This window comes from Bombyx mandarina, chromosome 12, assembly GCF_030267445.1.
Source record: "Bombyx mandarina strain Sakado chromosome 12, ASM3026744v2".
NCBI lineage: Eukaryota > Metazoa > Arthropoda > Insecta > Lepidoptera > Bombycidae > Bombyx > Bombyx mandarina.
Window position 1 is genome coordinate 4,210,583 of NC_143219.1, and position 20,809 is coordinate 4,231,391.

At 42.3% G+C, this 20,809-nt stretch overlaps 1 protein-coding gene across 1 annotated transcript in view; it reads right to left on the reverse strand.

Annotated features, from left to right (window-relative positions):
• Positions 1-336: 336 nt before the first annotated feature.
• The window catches only part of LOC114243140 (ATP-binding cassette sub-family G member 1), a 78,469-nt gene continuing 57,996 nt past the window's right edge, over positions 337-20,809 (reverse strand). Inside the window, exons 6-11 of the mRNA XM_028174518.2 lie at positions 8,549-8,736; positions 7,335-7,488; positions 5,972-6,140; positions 5,156-5,256; positions 3,376-3,531; positions 337-2,546 (exon numbers count right to left, since the gene is read on the reverse strand). Of these exons, the coding sequence (XP_028030319.2) occupies positions 2,157-2,546; positions 3,376-3,531; positions 5,156-5,256; positions 5,972-6,140; positions 7,335-7,488; positions 8,549-8,736 (1,158 nt within the window). The 3' untranslated portion in view covers positions 337-2,156. The remainder of the gene's footprint in view (positions 2,547-3,375; positions 3,532-5,155; positions 5,257-5,971; positions 6,141-7,334; positions 7,489-8,548; positions 8,737-20,809) is intronic.

Genomic DNA, 20,809 nt, shown 5'->3' on the forward strand with positions numbered 1-20,809 from the left:
ATCACTGAATTATTATTATTTTGTATGCAAAAAAGGAGTTAATTGAAAATTAAAATTTAACGCTTGGGCCGATTGTGTCTCCCTAAGCTGGTTCCGCGCTCTCGCTTGCACGCGCCGGCTCAGACGGAACGTGACACTTTTTCGTGCGTGCAGCCGGTGTTCATAGATTTATAAGAAGACATAAAACAATACTATGAAAATAGCTTTCATTGTAAATCTTCTGGTAGTTGTATCCGATACATTAAACAATAGATTATACTTTTGTAATTTAAACAAGTTAAGTGTACATAGTGCATAGGATAAGGATAAGTTGTTAAATAAAAAAAAAAAAAAACGTCTAATTTAGTATTTGTTTATTTCGAAACCCTAGCCGTTTACGTGATTAACTAAGTAATCTCAGTCGTTTTTGCGTCCTTAATAATAAATAATGCTACTACAATAAACTGCCATAGTTTTATTACGGCATGCATAAAAGACAATTTTACATCATAATATTGCCGGTTTAATATTTTGTAACTCTAAATTGTCATGTTCACATTCAATTTAGAATGTAATGAAATTTATGCTGTGTTTTAAACAATGAAACAGTCGTCGTGAGCGAATGGGGCTGAAAGACAAAAATCGGTCCTTCAATTTGAAGAACAAACAAGACAGAACTCTAACTAACACGGTAGTTTTTCGAAGCGATAAATATAATATAAAATCGACCAAAATATGACGGTCACTTCGAATAAGCTTAATTGTGCACAGACATCTAATTACACCGTACATTACAGACATGTAATTACAAATACTAAATATAATCTTAATTTACAAATCAATTATGCAATATGGAGATTTTAGTGCGGAATCAGTAATTCGATTCATTTTTTTTTTACATATACATTTGTACTTTGCTGCGTTTTTTTTTCCACAGATAATATTATGCAGCTTCATGACATATACGAAATATGTCAACTGTCACTCCCGTTACCGCGTTTTTAATATCAGTAACTTTTGATTTAGTACAATTAAGTTGTTATGCTAATTTATAAATGGAAAACACAATTTTGTTCTACACAATCATTATCACAGACAAAAACAAAACTTAACTAATATATTATCAAACAATACGGTATTTGACAATTTTTTTTACACTATAAATGAAAATGATGTAATTAAATTTCGTGTTTTTATGCGAACACCAAAATGACTCAACCCTTTTAAATGTTTTAGATAGTTTTATGGTGAGAAATTCGACAACAATGTAAGTGTTCATAAAAAAATGTGGCAACACAATTCTTAACAGCAGAAGTATTCTCTAATGTCAAATTTGCTGTTTGCTTTATAAATTTTTATATAATTCAAAGAACTCTTATATATAATGTAATATATATAATACACGCTGCTTTTAACTTATGTAGGTAATAACTCATTTTCACTATGCTTGGCGAATAAATGATTTCTTTCTTTCTTTCATGTAAAATAAGTTACGATTTTTTAAAATATATTATTTCAATTGTTGATTGTAGCCAAAACAGCTAAATACCATTTCTTCCTGTGTTTTTCTACCGATTCTCTTTTCTTTTTAGTAAATTTTATGTCAACGAAAAAAATAATCAATTCTTCATTTTTTCATAACAACAACAAACACCATAAGGTCCCGGTAGATTAATTTCGATCGAATTTGGATATCATACCTTATGGCTCTGATCTCGAGAATTAAAGTACATATTTAGTTTCCACGACGTTGCCTAATATTTGTTTGTTATTCATTACTAATGTCTACATTGTTTCGACTAAATCAAATATTTTTGTTGTAATAACGATTTAAACGAAAATAAAAAAAACATTAATAATGACTTAAAAAACTGTCAAAACCCCTTATATGTTTATCTAATCTTAAACTAATGAGATATAGAGAGTACAACTTCACATTTGAACAAGAACGATAAAACTATGTTCCCTTTTATATAGTTCTAAAATTATAATTAAATTCATCGAATTGATAAGTACCGAGTTATTATACCTTAAAGTAATTGTATGCGTTTTTTTTACAATAAAAAAAATACACCATATAATCTAACCCAGACCATAGTTCTAATTTTGAAAAGATTCAATTCTCTTGAGACGATTTAAATACCATTAATGAATTAACAATAAAAGCTGTTTACGAATTATCGATGCTTTAAAAATTTACTAATGTAACACATGAATCGATTAGAAAAATCTGCGGTCATTCGATACCTCAAAGCGAAATACGCCAACAATCGATAAACGAAAGTGAATGCCAACAATCCTATTATTTGAATGTAGTATCGATCGTTTGTCATTCCCACGTCCCGCAGTAGCAGCTTAGAATCGGAATACAAACAGAATTCTAATGAACAGTCCATTGGCCGTCGGTTTTCGAAGAGGGATAAAGTTAATCCGGAAAGACCGTAACGCAGATACGAGGCGGACATTAGGGCGCGCATGGTGCCCTCTATGTAAGGACCGAAACCCATTCCGTAGCAGCAGAGAACCAGCAGTGGTGACACGATCGATGGCCCGACGATAGAGCCATTCTGAAAATAAACAATTAAGAAATTATCTTTTGTGTATTTGTCTTTGCCTGAGTCGATGGTGGTGGACGATAACGAGGTGATGGATGCCGTGGAGAACTTTTTGCAGGACAAAGACAAGACTTTTTTTTGAAAGGGATTGAAGCCTTGGAAAAGCGCCGAACTCGGTGTGCAGAGAGACTATGTAGAAAAATAAATTATTATATTATCAATAGTCATATTCTATCTCATTCTCACTACCTTTGGATCCTTCTTCGTATGTGAGCTCCACCCACTTGCTGTTATCTACATGATCGGAGGAACTTAAAAGCATCAGAACATGCACGCCGCCACTAAATTTTAGATGTGAGATTGAATTGTCAATCGTAGGTATTGAATTCGGGCCTTGAAAACGGAACGCCAGATCGTGATACCTACTCTTGCAGACTTACCCACTCTACCTTGCGTTCAATCTCTGGTGCCACAAGAAAAATTAATTGAAAAAAGGCGCTTCGATTTATTTGTCAGTTTATTGTACATATTATTAATTTTAGATTCACATTAATTTTGTTCTTTGTTTGATTTTCATGAAATTTCGATTTTATTCAGTCAAAATGGCGAACTTTACGCGGCAATCTCGAATATTTTGCTATGTGTAACGTCCACACCCAACACTGACATCTTTGGCTAGGTTTTATAATTACCTACTCCGAAATTTGGATTAGAATCTCATTTGTTTTCTTGCACGTAGTTTATAGTGTTTCCGTTAGATGGCGCTATATTCAAAAATAAAGAAGTGACAATTTGGGAATTATTATTATTGCTCAGAAGTGAATTATTGAAGGAAACTTACAGTAACACTCAATGCTGCGCCTATGGCGAGACCTAAGCCCTCGGAACATATTCCCGTAAGCAGTCCACTGATAGAGAACAATGTAAACCTCTCCCACTCTAGCAGCTGCCCTGACATGAAATACGTTATAACCAGGAATATGAGGCCAAGTAAAGTCTGAAACAAATTTAGATGAAAATAAAAATTAGCTTCCTGAATTGAATAATAGAAAATAGAAAATGTTTTAGTGGTATCAAAATTAAATCAATAACGTAAGGTGGCCATTACATTTTTTAGAATAATACAGCTGTACCAGTGGTCGGCAACTTTTTCAACTTAAAGAGCCAAGTATAGGTAACACATAATTGTAATTTATTGAAAGAGCCATTTTTTAAGATATATTTTTATAGCCTTATTCCAAAAATGTTTACTAGTCAATGGGCACAAGGCAATATTAAAAAAATATGCAACATTTAAAATTAAATATCTTTTTTTATTGCTTAGGTGGGTGGACGAGCTCACAGCCCACCTGGTGTTAAGTGGTTACTGGAGCCCATAGACATCTACAACGTAAATGCGCCACACAGAACTTATATCTCGAGGTGGGTGGCTGTGAGCTCGTCCATCCATCTAAGCAATAAAAAAAAAAACACACCTTGAGATATAGTTCTAAGGTCACAGTATGGTTACAACGGCTGCCCCACCCTTCAAACCGAAACGCATTACTGCTTCACGGCAGAAATAGGCGGGGCGGTGGTACCTACCCGTGTGGACTCATAAGAGGTCCTACCACCAGTAATTACGCAAATTATAATTTTGCGGATTTGATTTTTATTGCACGATGTTATTCCTTCACCGTGGAAGTCAATCTTGAACATTTGTTGAGTACGTATTTCATTAGAAAAATTGGTACCCGCCAGCGAGATTCGAACACCGGTGCATCGCTAGATACGAATGCACCGGACGTCTTATCCTTTAGGCCACGACGACTTCCAAGTCTCGCTAAAACTCGAGAACGGCTGAACCGATTTGGCTAATTTTGGTCTTGAATTATTCGTGGAAGTCCAGAGAAGGTTTAAAAGATGAATAAAAAACTTCAGAGGTGTCAAGGGACACCCGGATGGAACGAAGTTCCTTTCGATTAATTAGTGAAGGAATTGTAATTTTTTTTAAGTTATAAATTACGGCATTATGAAGAAAAAAAAAACAATACTATGAACTAAATTACTATTGTTGAAACGCTATCTCGAGAAACTGTACTCATTACGCGGACCAATCGGATACGAGCAATGTCACGCGATAAGCGCCTACACGTTGATTGGTCAGAATGACGGATCTAAAAAGTGTCGTGGCAGCTTTTCGTAAGAATTTTTTCCGTCTAGCCCCCTTTCACAACGCGCGATAAGGAACTTCGTTCCAATATGAAAATGCTCGGAATTTTATAAAAACGAACAATCTTTTTGTTTTTTTTAAGTTTATTTTATACAAAAGTTTAGGTCTTTTATTTATCGATTGAGGCACTACGAAGTCTGCCGGGTCAGCTAATTATTGTTTATTTTGTTTTTTATGATTGATGGATTACTTGTGGCCCGGAGGCCTTTCCAGTTTCACCAGGACAGGTGGGGGTTAATTATAAATAATAATAAATAAATAAATAAATAAATTGACAAAGATAACGTTCTACGTGCCGAAATTAGCCGATTGTCTCTTTCCAATGGTCGATGTGCGGTATTTATTGCCGGGTACTGTACACATAATTATGTTTGCCAAATTCGACATTACATGTAATAAGAATCCTTACCATCGCAGGCATAGTGGCAAAACTCAGCGCAGCATAATAAGCCTTTAAACTGTACCAGCGATTGAAGTATTCCCGACGCAGTAGGTGCACTTCCATCGGAACTAAAAAAAACCAATGGCCATTGAAGAATCATTTAAGGACAGAATCGTTAAAGATTTTTTTATAAAGTTGAGCAGATAAATATGATAAATAACAATTTCGTTTTAGTTTTTACGATCTTAGTCGTAATTAAAACTTCTTTTACGGTTGAATCTCGTGATTTGTATTGTCATTATTTCCGTATAGTTTTTATGATCACGAACGACAGTGTTTTATGTACATAATCATATTTGTTAGGTATGTGTATACCTATAACCCATCCAGACTAGACAGTCTTCTATGTACAGAATCATATTTGTTGTACATATTATTATATATTATTAAAACCCTTTGAGACCAATAACAACAAGCGACTGGGGATGCGGTTTCCAATTCTCAGCATATGTGAATACATTATCCTAAGAAATCCGACGTACTGTACACTTGTACAGTCATTTGTGATTTTTCTTTTAAAAATAATAATTGGGAACAACTCACACCCGCCCCCAATATAGAATTCCCTTTACCTGTTATGGGTACCGGACCCTGCCAAACATGCTTATATACGTTTAAATATATACATATATAGGAAACAAACACCCGGACACAGAGAAAGAGGTGGGAATCGAACCCACGACCCTCAGCGCAAAAGTCAGGCGCGTTAACTACTTCGCCACCGAGTCAGTCTTTAAATGAAATCTACTAAATGCAATATAATATTACAATCGATTAACTTACATAACAAGATCGGTATCATTATATATGTGTACATGAAAAACACCAAACAGCTCATGCAGAACTTAAAATTTACTACTGGATAGGCCCCGTCGTTTCCGATGCCGAAGAATATACTTCCAAGAAGAATAGCTGAAGTTAGATGGTGCGCCAACTGTATCCAGAGTGTGGTCTGAAAAAATATTACCTTTAACGTTAATCGAAGATAATACATCATTGAAACGACTTAATCTGTATATATAAAAATGAATTGCTGTTCGTTAGTCTCGCTAAAACTCGAGAACGGCTGAACCGATTTGGATAATTTTGGTCTTGAATTATTTGTGGAAGTCCAGAGAAGTTTTAAAAGGTGAGAAAATATAAAAAATATCGGAATTATATTAAAACAAACAATTTTGTTTTTCCTTTGATGTGTCCCCCATCGGACGGTTTCCTTTTGTCTTTTATTTATCCATTGAGGCACTATAAAGTCTGCCGGGTCAACTAGTCATATTATAAAACAGTTTCGATCTTAAGCAATAACCCTCGCTATTTACGTTTAGTGGTACGCAAGTGTGATAACTTGAATCTAGTATTTCTCTATCAATCATCCTAGCGGCTTCTTCAGTACGTTCGCACTTGACTTTTCCGTACCTAACACCCTAGCTCTTACTTTAATAGGCGATGGCATATTACGGACCTGTATAATTTAAGCCACAACGCAATTGTGTTTTCTATAGATTCCGGTGGCTTTATTGCCTGGTGAGTCGTGAGCTCGTTTACCCTATGCAATAAAAAGAGTTTGCCTATTTGAGTTAATGATGTGTTGATGTAAATCCATTTAGGACAGAATAGGATACAATTTTGACTGAAATTACATTTTAATATCAATAAAAGTAGTACCTACATTGTTTTATGAATATAATGTATCTATTGTAAATACCCTACGAATTAGTATACCCATTCTTTTAAAATAAATTCTTAAATTGATCTTTTAAGTCGCACGCCGAAAATACGGTTATAAGTTTTAGTATCTCTAAATTCTGTAACGTAACGTAACACACAGGCCAAAATCAAAAGTAAATAGAAGCTAAACTAAATGAATTCGAAGTATAAAGTCCATAAATTTGAGCGTCTTAAACAGAATAGCGGCGATTGAGTTCGCATCACAAAGTTTGAAAACGAGTTTTCAAACCTAAGTAGTATGTAGTTTCCAAAATTGATGTCACAAAGTTCTGACGTTGGTTCATTAGGCTCTAGTCTTGAAGCCCTTGTAAAACCGGCCAAGAGTGGTGACATGCATCAAATATACACGCTTATTATTTATTTACGCAAAAGCCGGGGTCACATTCTCGTATTTTCTGACTTTGAATTAACAAAAACTTACCAAATTTCTTTTGTTTTGTATGAACATCCTTTTCGTTAGGATATAGAATTGCGTGAAAAACGTGGTCGGAAATTCCATCTTCTGCATTTGTTCTTTGGCTATGTGCTCGACGAATATCCTTTGTATTGACTCGTCTGAATGTAAAATTGGTTTCCTGAAACACTTTTCAATTGAGTATTTGATTTTTTAGCGCGTTAACTGAATCTATATGCCCGCGGTCCTCTTTGTTCAGATTACGGGAGACATTTTCTATTACAAACTCAATACCACCGACCATCTTGATGAGCTTACCTTACCTTTCAGATTGTAACACATTGCAAAATAAATAGCTAGGATTGCGATGCTCGCCTAGGCGAGCTTCTAAAGGCCCTAACACCAGTAAAATTTGAGGGTCCAGGTTTCTTATTGTTGTTTACGGATAGATTAGCTCCCTGCCCACTATTCAGTACCTTAAGGGCACTTTAGGCACTATAAGTGAATATCAACACCGTGAGTCATGGAGTTAGTCTCAATTATATCGTAGTAGACTAGATCTTTCGACCTTCCGACAGGATAGCAGGTCGTTTTTTCAACACCCGAACGAATAGATAATACGCTCTACCACAAGAATATTTCTGTTGACCGATCATAGCCTGTCGATAAAAAAATCGAGAAACGCCCATTCACTGATAAATACCTAAGTTTATTTTATTTTATTGGCTTTGTAGGCAGACGAGCATACGCCCACCTGATAGTAAGTGGTTACTGTTGCTCATGGACGTCAGTAAAGCTAGGGAGGGGCACAGTCAAGTCGCTGCCTACCATTGAGTACTTTCGGCAAGCTTCGTTTAAAACGCGCGCGCGAATTTTGTCTAAACGAAAGTTCGTGATTACGTTCATAAAGACCATTTCACTATTTTCATCTATTCTAATATTATAAAGAGGAAAGATTTGTTTGTTTGTTTGTTTCGAATAGGCTCCGAAACTACTGGACCGATTTGAAAAATTATTTTTCCATTAGAAGCCGACATTGTCCCTGATGAACATAGGCTACTTTTTTTAATTTTTATTTTATTTTATTTTTTTGGTTTCATGTGTGTTTTAATGTTTCCGAAGCGAAGCGAGGGCGGGTCGCTAGTTTTAGGATAAATAGGAAGGAACAGAATAATGCATCTACATACACGCTCTACCGCTAAAGTAATGTATTTGAGTAACGCGTGTAAATCACAACTCACTTTCCACCTCTCGCTAACATCCTATCCAGTTTCCTGCAAAGTTTTCCGTTCTGGCACAATTCCGACATCTGAGCCGCTGCTTCCGCGTCGGTGATGATCGTTTCCAGCACGAAGTCCGCTGGATTGTGGGTCGTGGGGCAAGTGTGCCCCAGCTCTGACAGATACGGTACCAGAAGAGGAGCGGCACCCTGAAGGCAATTAATGAAATAATTTAGATTTATTTATACTATGTGGTTGAAATTCAATCTTTAATTATTCGTCAATATGCATCGTTGGGTGAAAATTAATCACGTTGCATTTCATCTGGATTAAAATATGCTCATGTCGCTCTTTGATCCATAAACGACGTGTCGGAGATCCGTTTGTACGTATAGTAACGAACAAGCTTCATACACTCAGCTTTGCTCGGATTATATTAATTACCATGATATCTGTATATTTAATATCTGTTAATTCATATTAATAAAAATGTTTGTGCGAAATTTCCTACAAATCCGCTCTACATTTTTTTTCGTATTTATGTAACAAAAGCTTAAATAAACAATATATTGTTACGCCGGTAAGAGTAACGCCATCTATCGCCGAATAGTCGAAACGAATATCAAAGGATTTCGTAGCGTCTAGAACGCTCGAGAAGTACGACGCCATCTATTGTCAGATAGTGGAAACACACATCGAAAATCCTCGACTTGTGAGGAATGTTCTCGACGATTCTAGGGATGTCGTATCGACTATATAAGCGTTGCAGAGATGGCACGCAATCAGTCGTCATGATAATCGCCTTATCGTAGCCGCCGCTGACTACTCCCCGAATCCTGATCATGCAGGAGCCAGTCACCGTCGACGCCCTAGACACGTCCTTACGGATCCCTCAGATCCAATAACGTTTGCACTAGACGCCTTCAGCTCTAGGAGCAGGCTTAGGGACCTCGGTAACCGTACTCGTCGAACTCGACAAAGAGTTCGCCGTGCAACCTAACCCATGAATCAGCTCGCTGAGTTTCTCGCCGGATCTTCTCAGCGGGTCGCGATTCCGATCGGTAGTATATTCATTCGCGAAGCAGCTACTCTTGAGTTGTTAGGTCTCCTTCAGAGGCGCTCGGGTAGCTGTTAGCAAATCCCACCCCTCCTGGCTGAGCCTTTGCTCGCCCACCTGTCCTGGTGAAACTGGAAAGGCCTCCGGGCCACCAGTAATCCTTCAATCATAAAAAAAAAAAAAAAAAAAAAACGCAATCAGTCAGTAATCAAAACTACTCGAAGCGAAACAACGTACGGAACGCCTGAAGCGAAACAGAAGAAGCGAATTGAGAATTTTAAAGAGTTAACACAGTTTTAATTTGTACTTCGATAGATTTTTTATTTATTCCGAACCCCAGCGCGTAACAATATAAATGAATAATAATAATAAATAGCCTCAAAACGGATTGTGTGCTTATTTGTCCGGAAATTAAGATTTTCTGTATTGTGGAAACCAGAGGTATTGTAATACATACTTTCATACGTTTAAATCAATAGATATTTATGACACCAATGACAACGACAATTAGCAAGCAATGACAATGAGTAAGTAAAGTTGCTTAAACTTATCTGCCGATGTGGGAATCGACACCACTTCTCTTGGCTCAGCAGTGGCTGAGCTAGCAGTGGCTGAACTAGCAGTGGCTAAGCTCAGTGGCACGCTAACTATTGTGCCACTGAGTCAGTCAAATGTGAAACACATTTTATATATGACGGCGCCAGCGGTGGCTGAGCGGCAGTTCCGTCATCATTCGTATTCGGTTGAACTCAGTTTATTACAATAAATTCAATAAAAGTCAGTAACTGACAGACTGACAGACTGACAGACTGAGATTGACTGAGACTGACTGAGACTGACTGAGATTGTCAGACTGACTGAGACTCACCGAGACTGACTGAGACTGACTGAGACGACTCTGTCCACGTACATCTGTCTACCCTACATTTTTGTGATACAAAACAACATTTTATCATTTAAAATAATAATCAAAACAACGTCTTAATATTACTGAAGTCGTTATCCACGACATATATTTACTGCTGATGTATGAAGCCGATCAGAGAGGCTCACTATGTGATGCCCTTCTGCTAATCACTTTACATCAGGTGGATTGTGAACTGGTCAAAACCGATAAATGTAGGTCAGGGTAAGCAGGCTCATGGACATTAAAAATGCTCGACGCACAGCCAAACACCTAATTACCCGTCAATATTATTTTCAGAATACGTTTGAAAAAAGCCTATTAACCAAATAAATATTATGCAAATCAAGTTTTCTTTGTACACGTTATTTATATATAAAATTAATTAAAATTTATTTTCACTCGTACGCTAAGCAGACTTTAGAGCTCAAAGAAAATTGAATGATAAAATAAGCGCCTAACTCAATTATTAATTTACGAGAATTAATTTTAGTGTCGTGAACGTACGCTATTTGGAAACTTTTATTTTACGCTAACCGAAGCTCGGCTCCAAAACTTTGCAATAACCGAGACAGATGAAAACTAAGAACTTTCAATGTACAGTTGTTCTAGAGCTTTACAACTTGAGTTTGAATTAAGGACCCAGACAAGAATGAACATTTCAAATTTAATCTCGAATATGATGACTAAGTAAACCTATATTGCTTGGGAAAATTGGACATTACTCTTCCAATGACCGCATACTTTGAATGTAATTTTTCTAGTGAATTACGTACTTAACAAATGTACGCGATTGACTTCCACGGTAATATATTATATCATCCTAGAATAAAAATCCAAATATAATTTGCGTCATCACTGGTGGTAGTGCGTTTTGTGAGTCCACAGGGTTTTTTTTTTTTTTTTTGTCAGGAGGAAATCGCCGGACTTCCGCCCTTCACTGGGGATGGAGGGCGGGGCATGTCGGAGTCGAACCGACTAAAACCCCCTGTCTCTCAACAACCAACGTCCAAACCACGCATGAGACAAAACTCATGAAAAGGCAAAGGGGGGAAAGTGAAGCGTTTAGTGCGGAGCACATCTCTCCCATCACCCTCCCCCTCGGGACGCCGGACTGGCGGTCGTCGGCGCCACGACCACCAGCCCTCTCGGTCGGCAGGCTATCCGAAGCCCGCCTAGATGGCGCCGGTTAGAATGGTCAAGTCTATATGGGTAGGTAGTACCCAGACTATTTCTATCGCGAAGTAGAAATACGCTTCAGTCTGAACGGTGGGACAGCCTTTCTACTAAATAACTAAGACTTTTAATTCTTGTCTCAATGTAGGTGACGGAATTTACATTGTTGATCTCTATGGGCCTCAGTAACCACTAAGCAATAGGAGAACCGTGAGCTCGTGCACCCGTCTAAGAAAAAAAACATGATTCAGATCGAAATACACTGGCCTGTCCGGGTTTGTGCCACCGCCGTATATATTTACGCTAATAAGCATTTTCGCGCTCTGGTATGTATCAGTAGGGTGGGATGATCATAACACAATCTTTTTTTATTTTCTTTTATTGCTCTTGTAGGCAGACGAGCATACGGTCCACCTGATGGTGAATGGTTACCGTCGCCCATGAACTTCAGCAATGCCAGGGGCGGAGCCAAGCCGCTGCCTACCGACGGCTGTGCTGCTTAATCTAGACTTCAATCTAAAATCCGAATCCCAGTACAACATTGAAACGTGAGCCCGTCTACCTAAATAAATTCAATTTCTACACATACCTGCTTGCAACAAAACCTTTACTCTTTTAAGACTTTCAGCATTGAAAGCCTACATCTATGTTTTAAGCAGAAAAATTATTAATAACAAAATATCTTGTTGAGAATAATTTAAAGCATTATACGATTTTCGCGAGTCGAAGAGGTACTAATTAAATTTAACATCTGTGATCCTCTAATCTTGAAGATCGTAATCTCAAGCCAAACAAACTGCCAGACCTTAAGGAATTATTAGTTACTGCTGAGCGCCAAAAAAAACATAGAGAAAATATATTTTTGAAAATAGATGGTAATAAGAAAAATGTGTAAACCAATAACAACTTAGACTGTATTCGTAATGTCGGAAATTATAAAATCTATATATAATATATAAGAATGAATTGCTGTTCGTTAGTCTCGCTAAAACTCGAGAAAGGCTGGACCGATTTGGCTAATTTTGGTCTTGAATTATTTGTGGAAGTCCAGAGAAGGTTTAAAAGGTAGATGAATATGAAAATGCTCGGAATTAAATAAAAATAACAATTTTGTTCTTCCTTTGATGTGTCCCCCGTTGGACGGATTCCTTTTGTTTGCTTTAAGTTTATTTTATACAAAAGCTTGGGTTTTTTATTTATCGATTGAGGCCCTACGAAGTCTGCCGGGTCAGCTAGTGATAAATAAAGATTAAGCCGTAAAATCAATTTTAACTATCACCATATTATTGCAGATTGTTTTGAAAGAGATCTCATCTGTGAAATGTTATTGGATGAGCCCGGTGTTCAGCTTTAGACGAGTGTGGGCTGTTGATATTAATTCAGAATATGAATCTCAGAAGCCAAAATATTTTTTGAGTTTATTAGATTCAAATTTTCTGTGAAACAATAAATTTTCCTAGTGAAATTCTGCTTTGTTAAGTAGGCCTCGAATGTTCTAGTTAATAAACGTTAAGTACCGTCGTTATGTTAGTAATAACGGTAAGCTGTCTTAGTAATAAGCTTTAAGTTAAGTTAATGCTGTTCAAGTAGAACTAGCTTCATTAAGCTCGATTCGCATTTACTAACATTTATAATTAAGACGATAAAGTTCTAGACTATCGTTTTAGGTTAAAATTTGACTTGAACATTATTAATCGTGTAGACCAAATAATATTATATGAGGTATTTTATAAGCCCTTTAGTTCAATTATCTATATATTAATACTTGAAGCAAAAACTTTGTATCCCTTTTTACGAAAATTGCGCGGACGGACGAGTATGAAATTTTCCACACTTATAGAGAATATAGGGAAGAAGTGCACAATGCTAATATTTTTTTGAAATAATGCATAAAAGATACATTAAATCAATAAAGAAAACATTACACACACTACATACCATGTATTTGACGCAACACGCATGCATACCATTTATTGTCAAACTTTTGTTCTTGACGTCTGTTGTCAAATTGAGAATAGAATATGGTTTGTCTTTGTTAATATTTTTTATAGTGTAGTCTTCGCGAAATTTGTGATTATAGAAGTATAAAATAGAATCACAATAGGGTACAAACTTACAATTCCAATTAATTCTAGTCGAATTTCGACTACTGCGGGACCTCTAGTATTTATAAATCTATCAAGAAGATAATTTAAATACTAAAAAAAATCTGTTTTAACCGACTTCAAAAAAGGAGGATGTCTCAATTCGACTATGTTTTTTTATGTTTGTTATCTCATAGCTTTTGACTGGGTGAATCGATTTTGATGATTGTTTTTTTATTAGAAAGCTGACTTTAGTCCAGTTTCAATTTAGTCCAGTTCTGATAATGGTATCCATGAGAAAACCATATAAGTCTTAAATATGCATTAAGTAGGTGCGCGACAAATACTTAGATGAATAACTCAATAACTCAATATCACGCCAACCGATTTCGATGATTATTATTTTTGTGTATATTAATTTGTTTTGGGATATATATTTTTTTCTAATTGAAGTCGGTTTTTGTTAAAGCATGTCCATTTACAATTATTACAAGTAGAAAGAGAGAGAGAGGGAAAGAATACACTTTATTGCACACCAAAACACAATTTACATTCAAAAACGGTCAAAAGGCAGATCAGATAGATTTGTACAATACGCGACCTTATCGCTAAAAGCGATCTCGTCCAGACAACCGTTTAATTTAGAGAAATTCTGGAAAATATATAAATATAGTAGGTATGTTGCGGTGTACCATTGACAATACATTATTATAGAAAATATATACATACATTATATAGCTATAAACAAACCGAATTTAGGTCTAGAACTTTCTAAAAGCGTAAATTTGAAGATAAGAAATTGAACGTCGCTATGTTTTTTAATTTTTTATTGCTTAGATGGGTGGACTAGCTCACAGCCCACCTGGTGTTAAGTGGTTACTGGAGCCCATAGACATCTACAACGTAAATGCGCCACCCACCTTGAAATATAAATTCTAAGGCCTCAGTATAGCTACAACGGCTGGCCCACCCTTCAAACCGAAACGCATTAAGTACTGCCCCACGGCAGAAATAGGCAGGGTGGTACCTACCCGTGCGGACTCACAAGCGGTCCTACCACCAGTTAGATGTATGTATGTACCTACTAGGTATCCAAAATACGAGGTTAAAGTCTCGATTCCATCACAACGACTACTGTGTTTTCAAAATGAAATGCAAAATTAATTTATATAAGTTGGTAACTAATTGCTTATTCCAGGTTAACAAATATTATTATCATCATCAGTGCACAGAACGAAGATGTCGTTTAAACTATTAGAACTTTAAAATGTTATTCGTAAGACAATTACAATCAGCTGACGCTCGAGGTCAACGAACTTATGCGGTGTGGGCGGTCTCTGCCTTTGTTTTACAGTGTTGAAAAATTATCTCACTAAAACGAAATGTAAAGCTAATAATATAAAACCAAAAATCAAAATCTAATATATTCGTTATCTCTATATCTATACATATATAAATGAATTGCTGTTCGTTAGTCTCGCTAAAACTCGAGAACGGCTGGACCGATTTGGCTAATTTTAATCTTGAATTATTTATGGAAGTCCAGAGATGGTTTAAAAGGTAGATAAATATGAAAATTCTCGGAATTAAATAAAAATATTTTTTTTGTTTTTCGTTTGATGTTTTCCCCGTCGGTCGGATTCGTTTTGTTTGTTTTAAGTTTATTTTATACAAAAGCTTAGGTATTTTATTTATCGATTGAGAGACTATGAAGTCTTCCGGGTCAGCTAGTATAAAATAATAAAGGTTTTTGTAACGAATTGCGCGATAGATAGGATATCTTTACTAGGGTTTAGAAAAAATCATATAGTCTTTGTATAATACTCATATAACTTACAATAAATGTGCAATAAACTTCACACTTCTAATCAATGCCTCGGCAAAATAGTTTACGCCTATCGTGATTAGAATACGTTCAAAAACATATGGAATGACCCGCTCCGTCAATTGTCACTCGCACACACATAAACTTCGTACAGTAATTAAGATTGTTTGCTGAACTGTAAAATTGCTTTCAAAAGAACCTTCTTTTGAGTCTCGCTTATTTGGAATAGACGAACGGTTTAAATCCTAATCTATAGCTATGTTTTTTATCATAATTATATTTATAATCAAACTTTAAACTCAAATAGAAGTGAAAGATACTTTTGCTTTCAAATCATCGATTTTAGATTTTTATTATTACCTCATTATCCACTCTGGCTGTATAACTAGCTGATTGTTTACCCAGTGTCAAGTGATTAACAGAACATAACCCATAAAATCACAATGTGTATGCCACACATTGTGATTTGAGGTCTTGATACTTGAGGTCAAAATCTCAATGGAATGGATGACTGCAAGATCGGACGAATGCAACGTTTTGGCTTGAGCGTTATGTAAGGATACGAGCTCTTCTGCCCAGCTGGTTAAAATAGCATTGTAAAGATCTAAAAGTAAAGACATACAAGGTAAGATTACGTTGTATATAATAAAATTTAGCTTTATTAGTCAATATCTGACAACAGGCTTTTTAAGCTATTGCATAGCTTTTATCGTGGGGTTTGAGCACGGCGACCGAATCAAGAAATTCCATAACGAAAATAAAACCTAACACCCCCCACTCCGCCTACCATGCTTTTTTTTTTTTTTTTTTTTTTTTCCACAGGAGAAAATCGCCGGATCCCCACCCGCGCGGCAGGTGGGGTATGTGGGAGTTGAACCTCACTAAAAACTCCTGCCGCTCACAACCGGCGCCCTACCTCGGACCGGGCCGGAGCCCAGTCGGGGCTATTGAAACGGCGGGACAGGGTTGACGCAGAGCACATTACATCCATCCCACCGTCCCACGGACGCCGGACCGGTGGCCGCCAGCGACACGACCACCGGTTCCCTCGTTCAGCGGGCCGAGAGCCCGCTTTGATGGCGCCGCGTTACACCTTCCCCCAGAGCGGTCGGGGGAACGCGGTCTACCATCACCCGGCTTCCTATTGCGGGTGAGCGTGCAGAGCACGCCACCCCACGTCTGGGTCCCTCCCCGCACAAAACGGGTGGGACCCCTAGCTCTTAGGGGGCCAGGTCACGGATACGACCCCGGTCCCGACCCCCTGCTCGGCGGCGGCGGGTTTCTGCGTAGTGAGGAGAGCTTTCCCTCACTCGCCCCGCCGCCTCCTTCTGCGAGATGGTGCACTCGCAGAAGTCGAGCATAGCCTTCCATGACTCATCGCTGCCAAGCATCGACGCCACGACGCCAGGCAGCGACAAGTCAGGTCCTATCTTTGCGACCAGGACACGGCGCTGCATCTCCCAAGCGGGGCAGACAGCGAGCGTATGCTCCGCCGTGTCCAGGTCGTGTCCACAATGGTGACACCTCGTCGTCGGCTCAGCCCCTATCCGGCGCAGGTACTTCCCGAAGCATCCGTGCCCGGTCAGCACCTGCACCAGACGAAAGGTGAGACGTCCTTCGCCACGATTCACCCAGTCATCAAAGACCGGGTAAACCGCCTCGACGGTCCGTAGCCCCCACGTGGGGTTGGCCAATCGCCTCGACCACGACTCGAGCACGGACCGCCGAGAATGGGCCTTCCGCGCCCGCAGCTCACCTTCGGGGAGACGCGCCACGCCCCGAGCACGAAGCTCGCTGCGCCACCGATAGTCGGCAGCGAGCGACTCCGCCTCCAGCTCCCATGGCGGCGTCCCCGCCAAAACACACGCCGCCTCGAAGGAGACGGTGCGATATCCGCGAATGACCCTGATGGCAACGGTGCGCTGCGGCCGGCGCAGGAACCGAGCCATAGTGGCCCGGTTGCGCGGCTCAGCCCACACAGGTGCACCGTACAGGGCCATCGATCGCACCACCCCCGCGTAGAGGCGGCGCACAACCTGATCCGGTCCCCCAATATTCGGGAGCAGCCGGCTCAAAGAACCGGCCGTCCCCATCAATCGGGGGACCAGCTCCGCAAAGTGAGCACGAAAAGCCCACCGGCTGTCCAACACGAGGCCGAGGTACTTCAACTGCACCCCGACCCCTATCCGGACGCCTCCAACCACGATGTGGGTGTCAACTGGTGGCACCCTCCGCGGCCCGTGAAACCACAGAGCCTCGGATTTACTGAGCGCCACGTCGAGACCCAGCCTCCTTATCCTTCCGACGACGAGGGCCACTCCCGCTGTGGCGAGACGGGCAGACTCCCTAAAATCATCCCCCCGGGCCACGACCAACGTGTCGTCCGCGTAACAAATAACGCGGAGGCCCGGGAGGAGGGCGCCCCTCAGCACCCAGTCGTACCCGATATTCCACAAGAGGGGGCCGAGAACCGACCCCTGTGGAACACCACGCACGACCGGAAAACGATGAAGGGTCCCACCGTACCCGGTACATACGACCGACCTGGCCCCCAAATAGGACCCAACCAGCCGGCGGAGGTAGAGGGGCACTCCATGCCTCTCCAGTGCCCCCCCTATCACGGTCCAGGGCAGAGTGTTAAATGCGTTGGCGATGTCAAGAGACACCGCCAGCGCCACCCCACCCCGAGAAACGGCCTCGTCCGAGAGGGACCGCACGCGAAGAATTGCATCCACGGTCGAACGGCCCTCCCGGAAGCCGTACTGCTCCGCCGACAGGTCAGGCCCCACCCCGACCAGGTGCCGAACGATGCGGGCAGCCAGAATACGTTCCAGCAATTTTCCCGCCTCGTCCAGCAGCACGATAGGACGATACCCGGCGGCTGTATCCACCGGGCGCCCCTCCTTCCTCAACAACACAAGTCTACCCGTCCGCCAGAGCGACGGAAACCGTCCCGACTCCAAGCAGCCATTATATAGCTCAAGGAGCCGGTCCCCCAGGGCACCGAGGGCCAAGGCCAATACCCGGCCGTGGACTCCGTCCGGGCCGGGGGCCGTGTCTTTCGCAGTCATCTTGACAACGGCCACCCGGAGCTCTGCCTCGGTAATACGGGGCACCTCAGCAGGAGCTTGGCCGTCGACGGTGTCAGACGGCCCGCCCATAGCGGGAGGGACAAAACCCTCCCGCTCCTGCGGGAACAACGCCGAAACGATGTCCCGCAGCTGCTGGGGCTGGAGACGCTCAGTCATAGAGGGGGCCCACGGGCGCAACTTGCCGCGTACCAATTTGTATGGGCTCCCCCACGGATCCGCTTTGAGCGCCTCCAAGAGTCTCTCCATGTTCTGCTCCTTGGCCCGCCTGATGGCCAGCCGCAGGGCGTCCTTCGCAGCGCGATATTCGCGGTGCAGCTGAGCTTCCTCCTCCGCGAACGCGACGGGCTCGTCGCGCCGCAGGCGGCGGCGACGGCGGTGTCTAGTGCATCGGCGGCTCGCCCGAATGGAGACCGCACGCAGTCTTGCAATTTCGGGCGACCACCAGGGCGACTGTCGCCGTCCAGAGTGCCGAGAGCCGACCCGGGGCATCGAGACATCACATATGCGGTGCATCGCGCCCCGGAACCATTCGGCCTCGGTTTCCACATCGACAGGTTGTGGGTGCTTGGGCGCCCACGCCGCCACCATAGAGGCCTCCACCAGGAGCTCCCTGTTCAGGAGCTTCAGTGCCCACCTAGGGAATGACCGGGATGCACTCTGCGGGGGGTCAACCCCGCGGGCACCTGCAGCCGGCGTCGGCGCAGGGGCAGAAAGATCGTACCGGATATACCGGTGATCGGACAACGATTCCGCCCCCACCACCACTCTCCAGCCGAGGATGCGCCGTGCGACGGGCGAGCTCGCGAACGTCAAGTCCACGATAGACTCGCCCGTCCACCGCACGCAAGTCGCGATCGAGCCCCTATTAACGATACAGAGACCGACCGCGACCGCCCACTCCTCCAGCAGCCTACCACGAGCGTCCGTGAATGGGGAACCCCAAGCGACAGACTTCGCATTGAAGTCCCCCGCCAGTATCACTGAACGGGGAGCGAGGTGACGAGCGATCACCTCTAGCCCGTCCAGGAACCGCTCGAACTCGACGGTAGGCCGATTCGGAGAAAAGTACACCCCGATCACGACGATATTTTCTAACTGTACCGCGACGATCCCGGGCCCCTGGTCACCATCGCCAGGGGGGGGACCATCGCGGTTCTTCTGATATGTATGGCCGCCAAGCCATCAACGTCCCCAAACCAACAGTCATCCGCTGGGGGAACGAAGTATGGCTCGGCGACCACAGCCACGTCAATTGACCACTCCGCCATGGTCTGGAGCAACATGTCCTGAGCCCCAGCGGAGTGGTTCAAGTTTCCCTGCAGGAAGCGATAGGTGTGATCCATTAAGACTGAACCACATCCATCGCTCCCTCCCCTACTCCATTGCCCCCGCTATCGGGCGCGAACGCCTCAGCGGGGGACAAAGTGCCGGCCGGTGCTCCCCCGGCCAACCGCTTCTTTTGACGCCGCTTAGCTTGGCGGCGCCGATTTCGTTCTGCATTCTTGCTGGCCGGAGGGCAGGCCTTGCCCCCGGCCCGGTGGTCAGCCTTGCGCCCGGCCGCCGCACATAATAAGCAATGCGGCGCAGCCGAGCACACGGCCGCCTTGTGTCCCGGCTGACCACAGCGAAAGCACAATCCGCTGCGGTCAACCGCACTCGCGCATTTAGCGAGGCAGTGCCCAGTGCTGAAGCATCTGAGGCACCGCCAGGCGCGTGGTTCGAGAAGGCGCACGCGGGCCGCTATCCAGCCCACGCGCAACCTGCCCGGTTCCCCCGACGGTCTCCCGGGCGGAGGAGCAGCCAAGGAGGTGGCCGCCTCTACCGGGCAACGCACCCAAACAGAGCCAGCCCCGGTATAACCGAGGCGCAGCTCGCCTACAGTTATATTCTCCAGGGCGCAGTTGCCCCGGGCGGCAATAGCCGCCGCCACCTCATCCTTAGTGGTGCAGTCGTCCAGGCCGGTCACTCTCAATTCAGCCATTTTGACCGGCCTGTGCACTCGAACCTCCTCCTCAGGCAGAACCGTACGGAGCTTCGCCGCCAGACGCTCCGCGATGCCGGAACTATCGGCACCGGGACACTCTAGTAGCTTGGCCCCATTGGCCGTCAGCCTACAGCGGAGGCCCTCCCCCGCCCCGATCTCG